This window comes from Salvelinus alpinus, chromosome 1, assembly GCF_045679555.1.
Source record: "Salvelinus alpinus chromosome 1, SLU_Salpinus.1, whole genome shotgun sequence".
In the NCBI taxonomy this organism is placed as follows: Eukaryota; Metazoa; Chordata; class Actinopteri; order Salmoniformes; family Salmonidae; genus Salvelinus; species Salvelinus alpinus.
In genome coordinates this window covers 94,912,081-94,926,976 of record NC_092086.1, presented here as the reverse complement: position 1 = coordinate 94,926,976, position 14,896 = coordinate 94,912,081, and the positions used below count along the sequence as shown (strand labels likewise).

At 41.3% G+C, this 14,896-nt stretch overlaps 2 protein-coding genes across 7 annotated transcripts in view; both read left to right on the top strand.

Annotated features, from left to right (window-relative positions):
• LOC139535717 (kinase suppressor of Ras 1-like) overlaps positions 1–3,228 on the top strand; it is a 37,760-nt gene extending 34,532 nt beyond the window's left edge. For 3 of the 5 annotated variants that reach the window (XM_071335463.1, XM_071335435.1, XM_071335473.1), the window contains one exon: positions 60–3,228. In XM_071335463.1, coding sequence (XP_071191564.1) covers positions 60–206 — 147 coding nt within the window. In that variant the 3' untranslated portion in view covers positions 207–3,228. The remainder of the gene's footprint in view (positions 1–59) is intronic. The other 2 variants (XM_071335453.1, XM_071335443.1) reach the window with 2 other exon arrangements.
• A 936-nt stretch (positions 3,229–4,164) lies between these two features.
• LOC139535766 (galectin-9-like) lies at positions 4,165–13,155 on the top strand. 2 transcript variants are annotated; one of them, XM_071335546.1, is made up of 11 exons: positions 4,165–4,322; positions 4,943–5,031; positions 5,675–5,882; positions 9,863–9,988; positions 10,622–10,663; positions 10,854–10,931; positions 11,112–11,138; positions 11,327–11,377; positions 11,494–11,582; positions 12,354–12,510; positions 12,701–13,155. In XM_071335546.1, the coding sequence occupies exons 1-11, from the start codon at positions 4,293–4,295 to the stop codon at positions 12,845–12,847; spliced, it is 1,044 nt and encodes a 347-aa protein (XP_071191647.1). In that variant the 5' UTR covers positions 4,165–4,292; the 3' UTR covers positions 12,848–13,155. The 2 variants fall into 2 exon arrangements, with proteins under 2 accessions (XP_071191647.1, XP_071191656.1); XM_071335555.1 differs by lacking the exon at positions 10,854–10,931.
• Positions 13,156–14,896: the final 1,741 nt, after the last annotated feature.

The window sequence follows — 14,896 nt, the reverse complement described above, 5'->3', positions numbered from 1 at the left end:
CTCTGCATTGTGTTGGCACGAACTAAAGACATTAATACCTCCTGTGTATGTGTGTGCAGGAGATCCTGTCTGCCTGCTGGGCCTATGACCTGAGGGAGCGGCCCACCTTCACCCAGTTGGCTGACATGCTGGAGAAGCTGCCCAAACTCAACCGGAGACTGTCCCACCCTGGACACTTCTGGAAGTCTGCAGAGTACGTATCCTAGAGATGGAGGTAGAGGTAGACGCATGGGAGGAGTATATGTCCTGCCTGCCCTGAGATGCACTCTGACCCCTGACTGGGCTCTGACTCGTCTGGAATGGACTTGTGTATAAAACAAAGGGGTTCAACTGAAGGCTTGTAAAGGATGACCCCCAGATTGCTGTGAGGTATTAGGCCCACTGATGTAAAACTAATGGGGACCAGGCAGGGTATGCCTGAGTAGACTCTTGGTAGTAGTTTATGTTCATAATATTCATGAGCCACATTAGCATCTGATGGTCCACTACAAATACATTGACCGCTGTAATATGAGGGATGGTGATTTACATTTACATTTACATTTAAGTCATTTAGCAGACGCTCTTATCCAGAGCGACTTACAAATTGGTGCATTCACCTTATGATTTCTAATGGTGAATCATTTATCATTTAGAAATGAACCATATGTGATGCTAAGGGAATGTTCTTTGTTTTATCTTCTGCTTTCCAAACTCTATCTCCCCCAGGATGTGACTGTGAGTTGAATGCACTTTTGTGTTTAAAAGCATTGTTTTGTCCCTCCCTTTCCTGGACTATTTCCTGACCTGCTCTGTACCCCTACATCTCCACACCCCTCTCCTCTTCTCATATGTTAGATATACAGTACCTGGTCCAGATTTCTCTCCACCTCTCCTATCATCTCTCTCCTGCTCGTTCTCTGTAACTTCCTCATTCACTACATACTGCATGTCTGTCACTCAAAGGCCCATGGGTGGAGTCTTCTCTCACATGAACCTGTTGTCCAGTAACAGCCACCATCAGTTCAACAACTCTCTGCTAGTGGAACTGGCTTAACTACTGGTCTTCTGTTTGTATGCAAACACACACTGGCCTCTTCCAACACTATCAGGAATGATACCACAGATGCCCCAACAAAGTCTGTCTGCATAGCATGCCAGAGCTTGAATGGGAAGAGAAGCACTTACCAGCTTGCATGGTGTTTGCCATGGTCTGTTGGGACACTTTGCATGGGCTTGTGAATCCTGAAAAAGCTTTCTGTGAGAAAGCTCATCTGAGTTTTCTGTGGTACATAAATCTGGACCCTTGTTTCATGTTGAAGTATTTACCTGTCTACTCTACTGCACTGGTCTTATTCTCTCTTAATGTTACACCTGTTAGCATAGTTTCACCAACAGTCTCTAACCTCCATGTTTTCCTTTGTTCTCTCTCTCTCTTTGTGTTTTCTGTCTTCCTAATATAGGTTGTAGCCGTCACTATGAAATATAAGCAATGCAAAACAAACAAAGCCTGGGTCTGCCTTGCATGCTCCTGAAATCCTTAACTCTTAGGATTGATCAAAACATTGACTCTGCCTGATACAGACACTGCTTCCACTAACCCACAGCCTGATCTTCCATGTCTATTAAACTGTAGTGTTTGGTTGTGTGGGAGTGAAGGGTGCTGGACTGAGGAGGTTAAGGGTAGTGCTTCGCTACCTCCCCTCAACTTTCCTTCCTTCATCTCAAAACTTCTTGCCTTCATTTTTATTTTATTTATTTTTTGCTTTTTGGACTATCTGAGACTTGTGACTAACTGGTTTGTGGTGTCTGTGATAAGACTGACTGGTGTGCTGTGGCCTGTGCCTGGTGGCTGACGGCTGCTCTACTGTGTTCTGCACCGTCTGCAGCCTGCCCTGCTCTCTCTCCTCTCTGTGCTGCTGTGATGTGGTTCTTCCTGCTGGGGGCTCCCAGACGACACGGCCCAGACACTCGCTGGGCCAAAACAATGGTTTTAACTCCTATCACAAATGTACCTCTGCATTCACTCCCTCCTCTTTTCTCATTGTGGTCTTGATGCTTCAGGCTGCTTGAGTGATGTAATCCAACTGCCTCTTGATTCTTACCCCTCAGCTATCTGCAGTTTTTTGATGGCATGCGCTGCGACACTGTCATCGTGCTGGCCCATGTCTGCCTTCTGGTCACTCATTACCTGTACACATTATTTCAACAGGAGAAAAAAACTATAAGTAACAAACTGTCACCTTTGGTTGTTGGTTCCTATTTAAAGTAATCATTTTTGTAGTGTTTCTTTTTTTGTTCCATGAAATTTGAAAGGACAAATGTCTCAGGAGTTGGGAGAGCATGATTTAATTGACTCTTGTCTCCGTGTTGCTTGTCTGAGTAGAATCTGATGAAACCATACATTTGAAAACGGCTCAGTGCATGAATGACGAATGAATATGTTGACAGTTCACAGGTGTCAGCATGCAATGGGACCTTCCTCTCATCATCTCACTACCCACTGGAAATGGAATTATGTTGGTTATTTATGACTGAAGGTATTTGATGATGAAGTGAGTGCCCTGATTATTAAAAGACGTAGGAGGGCGCCACAGAGAAGCAAGAGATGCCTTCTATCAGCCTGTGAGTGGTGTAGAGGTAGACCATTCAAGTAGTTTAGTAGATTCATTCACAGTGCAAAAATAATAGAACAAGAGCCTGGCGCAAAAGTATCCTATAATTTACTCCTTAAACATGACCTTTTATGCGCGCTTGTATGTATTATGTTTGTGATTGCTTGCCTCAGTTGGTGTGCTGGTGTTTGTGCGAGTGAGTGTATTGTATTGGAACATGTAGGGTTGATTTAGTGAAAGACTGCAGTAAATGTTATATTGACGATATCAGTGGTATCTAAGATAGACATGTATATACATTATTTAATGTACAGCTAATTAACACGATTATTGTAATATTTGTACAAACATTTTATATGTACTATACATCATTGCATTTTTAAATAGGTACTGCCCCCCTATTACAGATGTATATATATTTATATTTTTTCATGTACAAAATACTGTAAAAATACTGTACATTTTTTTTGAATGTTTTTTATGTCATGTAAAAATTAATATTTTTGTATTGCATGTGGCTACCATTCTGTAAACACAGTTTCTGTTTTCATCCTTGAAAGACAATAAAATGATGCTTGTCATGTGAAAATGTATGTTTGAGCTGAATTTAATAAAGTATTTTAGTTATGCTATGGACAGTTATATTTACGGTTAGTGTCACCAAATATATTTAGAACTACTCCCTTTCTCTGTGGTGTCACTGGTAACTTGATCTGTGCGCTTGGTGTGATATGGTAATCTTTAACACAAGATATGATGGAGTAAGGACATTGGGCCATAAAAACTCATATCTACTGATTCACTTATCTGTACACTAGTGTAGTATGTTTCATTCAAATTACTTATTTTTTATTTGGTGTGTATTCATGGTTTAGTTTATGTAGCCACCTCCCAATTCATCAAGGCTCTCATTGTTTATGTTTAAATAGTATAGAGAATACATTATTATTATAAATAACAGACACCATAGATATACTGTATGTTTGAGGACACATACAAAATCTGATCAGATATAAATGTAATAGGTATGATGAGGTAACACCTAGTGAAAGAGGCACTTGGATAGCTATGTATGCTGTTTGATTCCATTTACTATTCACTACAAAATACATCTGATGCTAGTGACTTAGTGAAAGTAATAAATTAATGGATACAAGAAAACTAAACCATTTAAAAGTGGTAAGTTAATGGTAATCAGTCAGAAAAGTCGTAGGCTACTTGGTGTAAAAGGTGTGCTACATTTTCGTTGCTCTCTTATCTAAGGGTCACGGTTTTCGATTGTGTGTGGAGGCATTAATGAGAAACGAAACTTACGGTGCACTGTGCTGAAATCGCTCCGCCATTTCCTAGTTCCTATTCTAATAGTTTGCCTAATTCCAGTTTATTGACAAAGAAAGCAAGTATAGTGTAGAGAATCATTGTACCATCCCTGTGAAATATATTTCCTGTAACCAAAAATATTGTATTTTCAGCAGTTTGAAGCTGGTAAAATAAACAAAAACAGGAAGCATATAACTAGCGCACATAGAACATATCTACCGCTTCTTAGACTTGCTTTCAATTAGAAAGACAGATCTATAAATCACATTTCTATGTGAATTTGGTCGGGTCGCCCAAAAAGTGACATTGCAGCTTTACTGAGGAGAACCACATCACGTCTACGTACTTCGAACAGACAGATCAGAGTAACACTGAAGCATGTCTTTTCAGCAACCCTTCTTCAATCCGGTAAGAATTCTACTTTGATATTATTTACATCATTTATTTCATCAGGCCCCGTTATATGTGATGTTTGGGTGTCATTTTGTTAGTTATTTTTGGTGTAATTTCCCCATTTTGGGGGGAAGAAGGTGTAGTGTATGGTGGTCATACTGCAAATGAACTTGCAGCTTTGACTCACTCCCATATTGTGGTGAATAAAACCCGAAATTAATATAGAACTGTTTCCAATCAACCAAAATGTTGTAATTAATGTTGTTGTATTGTACTGGAACAAATTACAACAAATTATTGTGGTGACAAAATCCTGCAAGAGTTTCCTGTAGGAAAAAAAGTTGTCCAATAGGATTCTGATAGAGGTGAAACAAAATCCTATAGGTTTACGAGAGTCTTATATGATTCTATTGGAAATGAATCCTAAAGGATTTTTTAACTAGGAAAGAAAAGAAGAAAGGAAACCATAACCTTTTAGATTGTTATTAGAAAATGCTTGATGTGGCCATTGTGAGAGCTTAATGTTTCAAAGTCTCTATTTGCCAAGTCCCTAGCTTGCCTGGCTCTTAACAGATGGTGAACAAGACAAGCTACCCAGCCCTGGTCACATGTTGTTTTGTGCTCTGTGCCCCTAGAGAGTGCCGTTCACTGGCTGTATCCAGGGAGCTCTGCATGAGGGGAAGACCATCACTGTGACAGGGAGAGTCCTGCCAGGAGCCCAGAGGTAGCCCTACCTAGAGACACACTCCTTTAGCACAGTCTTGTCATTTACATTACATTTTAGTCATTTAGCAGACGCTCTTATCCAGAGCGACTTACAGTAGAGTGCATACATTTTATTACATTTTTTACATACTGAGACAAGGATATCCCTACCGGCCAAACCCTCCCTAACCCGGACGACGCTATGCCAATTGTGCGTCGCCCCACGGACCTCCCGGTTGCGGCCGGCTGCGACAGAGCCTGGGCGCGAACCCAGCCCAGCCTGGGCGCGAACCCAGAGACTCTGGTGGCGCAGCTAGCCAGTGCTAGCTGCGCCACCAGAGTCTCTGGATGCAGTGCCCTAGACCACTGCGCCACCCGGGAGGTGTCGTTGTCACTCACTATAAGCACAGAAGGGATCTTGTTTAACCTAATCATTGAATGCAACCAACGTTTACATTTTAGCAGACACTCTTATCCAGGGCAACTTACAGTAGTGAGTGCATACATCTTCGTATTTTTTTCATGCTAGTCCCCCATGGAAATCGAACCCACAACCCTGGTGTTGCATGCTCTACCAACTGAGCCACACAGGACAGAACATGATTGTATAGGCCATAATTGTACATCAAAATATAATATGCCCCTTCCTTTTGTCCGTATAGGTTTAATGTGAATTTGCAATGTGGCTCAAGAGGAAATCCTGACGTAGCACTCCACTTCAACCCCCGATATGACAGCTTCCTAGACGTTGTGGTCTGCAACACCAAGCAGGACTCCAAGTGGGGTTCAGAGGAGCGTGAATACTTTGCAACCATGACCCGGGGGGCCAACTTTACCCTCATGTTCCTTGTCAACAGAGATTCATATTCGGTCAGGAGATTTGTATTGCTGATGCTTAGGCTACAACATTTGTTTTACTCTTGACTTATTGAATGAACCTTATCTCTAGAGAAGTTTTTTGACTGTGGACTTATTTGTGAAATTGTAAATTTTTATTTGGATCCCCATTAGCTAACGCCGTAACGTTAGCTAATCTTCCTGGGGTCCAACACCAATTAATAAGACATTACAAACAATTACAAATTAAGACTTCACAAACATTTAACAAGTAGACAATACAGACAATTAAAATATCTGACAGGAAACACATTTAACATTCAGTTGATGCTTTCTATTTCCTGTCCAGTCATATGGTCTATCGCATTATTATTATTTTTAAAGTTGGATTTACTTTTTGCCTGAGAAATATGGATTGGTAAAGAGTTCCATTCAGCTATGGCTCTATATAAAACTGTAGATTTAAGGCGATTTGTCCTTGGCTTCGGTTGTCTTACAGTAGATGCCCTGAATTTACCTGTCTGGTTTGGTGGTTATGCATGTTGCTAGTATGTACTAACTGGCCTGAAAAAATCAGAAGACTAGATAGTAATTTGTTTTAACGTGAAGCCATGAGAGATTCTGATGCATTTGGATAATATTCATACAGATAGAGCAATGAAGAGCTAATCTGGCAGCTCTGTTCTGAGCCATTTGGAGCTTTTTTCTATCTCTTTGCTGCAGATGACCATATAACTGGACAGTACTCTAAGTGTGATAGGACCAGGGATTGACCTGATTCAGAGTGCTAGATGTTACATACTCTGAACATTTTCTTGCAACAGCAATTCCCTTACCCATCTTAATAACAATATTATCTATGTGTTCTGACCTGCGTCCAACATGACGCCTGTAGATTTGTTTTTGTCACTTGCTCTATATGTGTTCTATTCATCGACAAATTCAATTGGGGATCATCAGCAAGCATATATCTTGAACCAAATACAATACACTTCGTTTTAGAAATGTTCAACACCAATTTGTTCATATCAACCCACTCAGACACCATTCTTAGTTCCCTGCTCAGTACATCTGTTAGCTCATTACATTCTGATGCTGCGTTATACATTGTAGAGTCATCAGCATACATTACCACTCTTGCTTTGTTCATTACCGAAGATAAATCATTAGTAAAGATAGAGTAGATAAGGGGGCCTAGACAGCGTCCTTGAGGAACACCCCAGTGTATATCTTTACTGTTTGAAAGGCTACCATTAAATAACACTTTTTGCCTTCTCCTGGATAGATAGCTTTCCATCCACGATAGAGCTGCAAACTTAAAACCATAACATTTGTGTTTAGCTAGTAACAGTTCATGATCAATTACATCAAAAGCAGCACTGAAATCTAGCAACACTGCACCAACTAACTTCCTGTCATACATACTCTTTAACCAATCATCTGTCATTTGTGCTAAGGCCGTACTCGTAGAATCAAATCAAATCAAACTTTATTTGCCACATGCACTGTCCCTGATTATTTTCCTGGAGAGAAGTGGCTTCTTTGCTGCCCTTCTTGACACCAGGTCATCCTCCAAAAGTCTTCGCCTCACTGTGCGTGCAGATACACTCACACCTGCCTGCTGCCATTCTTGAGCAAGCTCTGTACTGGTGGCGCCTCAATCCCGCAGCTGAATCAACTTTAGGAGACGGTCCTGGCGCTTGCTGGACTTTCTTGGCCGCCCTGAAGCCTTCTTCACAACAACAGCCTTCTTTGAACTGCTCTCCTTGAATTTCTTGATGATCCGATAAATGGTTGATTTAGGTGCAATCTTACTGGCAGCAATATCCTTGCCTGTAAAGCCCTTTTTCTGCAAAGCAGTGATGACGGCACGTGTTTCCTTACAGGTAACCACGGTTGACAGAGGAAGAACAATGATTCCAAGCACCACCCTCCTTTTGAAGCTTCCAGTCTGTTTTTCAAACTCAATCAGCATGACAGAGTGATCTCCAGCCTTGTCCTCATCAACACTCACACCTGTGTTAACAAGAGAATCACTGACATGATGTCAGCTGGTCCTTTTGTGGCAGGGCTGAAATGCAGTGGAATTTTTTGGGGGGATTCAGTTAATTTGCATGGCAAAGAGGGACTTTGCAATTAATTGCAATTCATCTGATCACTCTTCATAACATTCTGGAGTATTTACAAATTGCCATCATACAAACTGAGGCAGCAGACTTTGTGAAAATTTATATTTGTGTCATTCTCAAAACTTTTGGCCACGACTGTAGGTATTACAGACTCGGTCAGGGAGAGGTTGAAAATGTCAGTGAAAACACTTTACAGTTCGTCCGCGCATGCTTTGAGTACACATCCTGGTAATCCGTCTGGCCCAGCTGCTTTGTGAATGTTGACTTGTTTAAAGGTTTTGTTCACATCGGCTACCTAGAGCGTTATCACACAGTCATCCAGAACAGCTGGTGCTCTCGTGCATGCTTCAGTGTTGCTTGCCTCGAAGCGAGCACAAAAGGCATTTAGCTCCTCTGGTAGGCTCGCGTCTGGGTTTCCCTTTGTAGTCCATAATAGTTTTCAAGCCCTGCCACATCCGACGATCATCAGAGCCGGTGTAGTAGTATTCAATCTTAATCCTGTATTGATGCTTTGCTTGTTTGATGGTTTGTCTGAGGGCATAGCAGGATTTCTTATAAGCGTCTCGATTAGTCTCCCGCTTCTTGAAAGCGGCAGCTCTAGCCTTTAGCTCAATGCGGATGTTGCCTGTAATCCATGGTTTCTGGTTGGGATATGTACGTACAGTCACTGTGGGGACGACATCATCGATGCACTTATTGATGAAGCCGATGACTGAGGTGGTGTATTCCTCAATGCCATTGGATGAATCCCGGAACATATTCCAGTCTGTGCTAGCAAAACAGTCCTGTAGTGTAGCATTCGCGTCATCTGACCACTTCCGTATTGAGCGAGTCACTGGTACTACTTGCTTTAGTTTTTTCTTGTAAGCAGGAATCAGGAGGATATAATTGTGGTCAGATTTGCCAAATGGAGGGCGGGGGAGAGCTTTGTATGCATCTCTGTGTGTGGAGTAAAGGTGGTCTAGGATTTTTCCCCCCTGGTTGCACATGTGACATGCTGGTAAAAATTTGGTAAAACTGATTTAAGTTTGCCTGCATTAATGTCCCCGGCCACTAGGAGAGCCGCTTCTGGGTTAGCATTTTCTTCTTTGCTTTTGACCTTATAGAATTTGTTGAGAGTGGTCTTAGTGCCAGCTTTGCTTTGTGGTGGTAAATAGATGGCTACAAAGAATGCCCTTCTTTGTATGCATGCTGGAAACCCGTTATCAGACCATTACATGAGAAATAATCCTTGATTTGTACAGATAAAAAAACTGTCCAATAATTTACTTAACACAGGCAGCAAGCTTATAGGATGACTATTAGGAACAGTGAATGCAGATTTTTTTATCCTTAGGTAGTGGAATAACCTTTGACTCTTTCCAGACTTCTGGGCACACCCCATACATCAAGCACTTAATAAAAATATGAGAGATTGGGGTAGATATTTGGTTAGCTGTAAGTAAGCAATTTGGCGTCAAGATGATCTGTACCAGGTGACTTGTCATCCGAAAGAGACAACAGCATCCTTTCTACCTCTTCCCTTTCTACTTGGTGAAATTCGAACATGCATTGCCTCTCCTTCATGATACAATCTTTTACAAGGGTATATGACATGGAGTCATCAGTTGGAATCATAGCATTCCTATTGAATTTAACCTTATCTCTAGAGCAGTTTTTTGACTATGGATTTATTACATTTCTCTAGAGCATAAAGTATCATAACTATTCACTTATTTATTATTTTTCCTCCATGTGCCATTGGTTTCCAGCTGGAGCCACCCATACCGTACGTAAAATGTATTGTATGCATGCATAACTGTAAGTCGCTTTGGATAAAGCGTCTGCTAAATGGCATATATTATATATAATTTTTTGTCTTTCCTAAATCCTGTTTTATCACAGATTATTGTGAATGGTGCCCTCTTCATGGAGTACCTGCACCGGCTGTCATTCTCCAGAGTGGACACCATCTCTGTGGATGGGGGAGTGGAAGTCCAGTCTATTGCCTTCTCCAACCCTGCAGTCACCGTGAGTATCTGACAGGTCATCCCCATGGGAGAATATAGTTCATTTTCGCGTTCAGTAGGATTAGCTTTGAGCAAGCAACTGGACAGATTTGCTCATCTTAATCAGTTGTCTGGAATGCAACCAAGTGGGCAGTGGTCATGGCCAGGTGGTGTAATGATTGTAAAAGGATGTTGTAGACATATTTTTGGCATCCAGAAAAATGGAGTTCCCCCAGTTCCCTTTCCTGCAGTCAAATGACCTAGTGGCCTCATGGGTGGAATGCTACTCATATTTTTCATAATTTTATCATGAATAAAACAAATCTTTAAGCCCATGTAGACTGTGGATGGTCTGCTAGAGGAGATCAGGCTTGCAGATTCAGTGCCTCTTTTTAAATCCATGTTGAAGACACACTTTTATAAAGATCTTTTAATGTTTGATTTTAATTAGCGATCTTTTTTCATTGTCCTTCCTCCTGTCTTTATTTCTTTGTTAGTACTTTTATTTTATGATGTGAAGCACTTTGTTACCTGTATTGAAAGTGCTTTTTCAAATTAAGTTATTATCATTATTCAGACTTGCATGTGCTGACTAAGAGAGTCTGTTCATATCCTATACATAGAAATGAAATGTTATGTCCTGTCTTTTCTCCAGTCACCTCCTCCCCAACCAGGATATCCTGGCCATCCACACAGTGTGAGTATTCTTCATATGACAGACAGACTCATGAACAGGATTCTTAGTTATACAAGTTAAAAACATATTATATTTGGAGTTACTTCAAGGTCTGGAAACACTTATAATTAGTAATAAACCCAGTACTACATATCTGGCTTCACAAAACAGTAGCATAGGTCATAATCCAAGATGGACAATTTATTTACAGGGTCAACGAAACCGAAATAGATCTCGTCAAAGCAAAACTGGCCCCAAAACTCCTCCTCAATGGTCTAACGCCACACAGGTAGATTCTACCATGCTGGGTTGACACCTAATTTCGTGTATTTAGCTTTTTTTCTGGTGGTGGTTGTTTTAGTAAGGTGACTGCATTTCATTCCATTCAATCAACGTTAGCTTTGAGGGTAGATTTTGCTTGCGTTCCTTGTTAAGGTTGATATTTGACAACTGTTTGTCTGTTTTGTAGGCTTTCTCGGCTGCAGGATTTCTTCAGGTCAGTTGCATTCCAATGAATCAACTTTTCAGAGTTTAAAATGTGTAGATAGAGGCCAATATCAGGAATTGCATTGAAGTTTGATAAATCTTTTTCTATATAAATGAATGTTAAGAAAATTAAGTTCTGACAAGCTTAAAGTCGTTTTTTTGTAGAGACTGTGGTGATGTATAATGTTTATTTTATAGGCACCCCCTCCATACACTGCCCAGCCTCCATACACCCCCAAGCCGTCCTTTGTAAGCACCCCTTCTTTAACCTACAGACTAATTGCAGACTGCATAATTACATTAATTTATGTATCATAACAGATTATTGGGTTGACATGGTGATGTTATGGATCCTTTGTCCTCAGGTTGTGCCGTATAAAAACATAATGGCAGGTGGACTTTACCCAGGCAGAAACATCACCATCCAGGGTGTGGTCAACCACAACGCTGATAAGTAAGTAACTTACTCAATATGAGCACATCTTATATAATGCATTTGCTTCACCTGCTATGGGTCAGAGTTGGTACTATGAATTGTATACCTGTACATTACAGACAATACAAATGAATAGTAAGGAAAAGGTCCTCTTTTGATTAGCCTGTCACCCTCCAAATGATTTATTTCACGATTGTGTAACACTCACCATCAGAGTCCAGAAAAGTTATCCCTCTCTACAAGCAGTACATTACAGAGCTATACAGTATTATGAGCCAGGTTGTTTGGGTCCTGGATGCTTATTGGCTAAAAATGCATTTCAGCCTTGTTTATATCAGACAATATACCACAGGTTTGAGGCAAAAATACTTGTTTACTGTTCTATCTTGTTAGTACCCAGTTTATAATAGTAATAAGGCACCTCGGGTTTGTGGTATATGGCCAATATACCACGGCTAAGGGCTGTATCCAGGCACTCTGCTTCGCATCGTGCATAAGAACAGCCCTTAGCCGTGGTATATTTAAGCAATAAGACCCAAGTAGGTGTGGTATATGGCCAATATAGGGCTGTTCTTATGCACAACGCAATGTGGAGTGCCTGGACACAGTCCTTAGCCATGGTATATTGGCCATATACCACAAACTCCGAGGTGCCTTATTGATATTATAAACTGGTTACCCCTGTACACATTTTCCACCATCTACCACAGAGCATTAGTTTAATGGGTAATCTAACCTGACATTCCTGGTCGAGCCTTATAACCATGATTATGGTTGCAATGGTTCTAGGTTCTGTATCAACCTGCGTTTCAACTCGGGGGTGGCGTTCCACTTCAACCCCAGGTTCAATGAGAACGTTGTAGTTCGTAACAGTCTCCTGAAGGAACAGTGGGGTCCAGAGGAAAGGACAGGTGGCATGCCCTTCTACAGAGGCCAGCCTTTTACGGTATAAACTCCATTATAGGAAACTGCATACTGTAGGATGGAACAAGTAAATATATTTGAACGGATATTTGCATGTGTTGTGCATTGACAACAATTTCAGCTGAAATGCATCTGAATGTGTTTTAGCTTCAATGATACCTTATGCTTTTCCTGGGATGAGCTCAGCACTCATGTCAGGCCCTGTGTTTCAGATGATCATCATGTGTGATACCCAGTGCTACAGGGTGATGGTGAATGGAGCCCTGATGTTCAGCTACAACCACCGCCACTTCCTGTTCCAGCAGATTGATATCCTGGAGGTTGAGGGGGACGTGAGCCTGTCCGCTGTGCTGGTCTGAGTTACAAACACACTGAGGTCAAAGTTCAGCGATAGTAGGGTCTGATTAGTCAGTGCATTATAGGAACCAATGTGTGAGAAATCATGTCTTATGTGTCTGTGTGTGGCCATTTTCTGTATTGAAAAACTGTGGCATTTTACTGTGTTGCTGATGGCGAGACGTTTTACATTTCTCTCTTCCATAAACAATTATAGGAAATATTGTCTTCTATTGATCATATTCCAGACAGCCCACATGATGCCTACTGTATGTCTGGGCTCTCTGTCACAACAATGTTTCCACAGCAAATAAACAGCAATATATTGGAACTAAGATGTTGTCATAATTCTACATCACCCCTAGGGGGCAGAGAGGTTCTGGTAAAATTAATAACTTGGCTCTGTTTTAGATTGTAGTGGGAAGGTTCAGATTTTATATTAAAAGCATTCTAAGGATTTTCACCAAGTAAATACTGATGACATGAACGGTGTTGTGGATCATTATAATTATATGAAGTGCATTCGAATGACTGTGCACTCAGGGAGTTCCAGGTGGTTAGAAGTAGGCTTGTAGACTGGTCGACAGTGCTTTGACTGGGTCTCGGATGTATGGACTGATACGCACCTACAGATTCACCTCACTTGCTGCTACAAGAAGGCTGTACAGATTCACCTCACTTGCTGCTACAAGAAGGCTGTACAGATTCACCTCACTTGCTGCTACAAGAAGGCTGTACAGATTCACCTCACTTGGTGGTACAAGCAAGCGGTACAGATTCATCTCACTTGGTGCTACAAGCAAGCGGTACAGATTCACCTCACTTGCTGCTACAAGCAATCTGAAGCCATCAGTTAGGCTTTTGGAGATATATATATTTTTCTCACTAAGACTGCCTCTTAGCAACTGCTTTCACCTGTGGGCCTCCACTTACTGTCCTTACCATCCTTACTGCCTGCAGTGGCAGCACCAAGCATTTTTCACTGGGGTAGCTTGGTCGTTGTGTAGGGGTGCTTGCAATCTACAGTGTACATGATTGCATATACGCAAAACTTATTTCTTGGTGCTAATGGGTGCTAGGCCTATTCTTGAGGGGGCTTCAGCACCATTTTGCCCCTCCCTGGAGCAGCCCATGACTGCCTGGTTGTACCAATATAATGTAGACCAGTGCTGCAGAAGCTAGACTTTCTTTCTATGCAACAAAAAAAGATAACTGTTCAACATTCTTTTGATAATTGAAATTAGTTAATTTTGCAGCAATTCTTTCTGAGGTGGCACAGGGTCAAAGCATGGCAACTTTACATGTCAACACATTTGGATGACAATTTTAAGCACATTAGGACTGATATCTTATACACCAGGGTTCCCCCAGGGTTTTATTTGGCCATCCAGAAAAATATTTTTCAAAGGAACAATCTGCTAAGAGATCATTTATAGGTAAGCCGTTTATATAGGCTTACTTTCTTAACTATTAACATTGAATTCTTGCCTGAGAGAAAAGGGGAGGGAGGGACAATAATAAATTGTCAGCTTAGAATACCAGCACATATTGCCTGATGAAGGACTGGAGTCCTATCATATTGTACAAGTGTCAAGTGATGATGTAGGCCTACACTATAAGGGATTGCTAACTTATCTAAACTCAGCAAAAAAAGAAACGTCCTCTCACTGTCAACTGCGTTTATTTTCAGCAAACTTAACATGTGTAAATATTTGTATGAACATAACAAGATTCAACAACTGAGACATAAACTAAACAAGTTCCACAGACATGTGACTAACATAAATGGAATAATGTGTCAAAATCAAAAAGAACAGTCAGTATCTGGTGTGGCCACCAGCTGCATTAAGTACTGCAGTGCATCTCCTCCTCATGGACTGAACCAGGTTTGCCAGTTCTTGCTGTGAGATGTTACCCCACTCTTCCACCAAGGCACCTGCAAGTTCCCGGACATTTCTGGAGGGAATGGCCCTAGCCCTCACCCTCCGATCCAACAGGTCCCAGACGTGCTCAATGAGATTGAGATCCGGGCTCTTCGCTGGCCATGGCAGAACACTGACATTCCTGTCTTG

Bases quoted from the DNA above. Each gene is read 5' to 3' on its own strand.
- LOC139535766 (XM_071335546.1), top strand. From the start codon at position 4,293: ATGTCTTTTCAGCAACCCTTCTTCAATCCG. The intron at 9,989-10,621 runs GTGAGTATCTGA...TCTTTTCTCCAG, and splicing joins TCTCCAACCCTGCAGTCACC to TCACCTCCTCCCCAACCAGG. The intron at 11,139-11,326 runs GTCAGTTGCATT...TTTATTTTATAG, and splicing joins CGGCTGCAGGATTTCTTCAG to GCACCCCCTCCATACACTGC.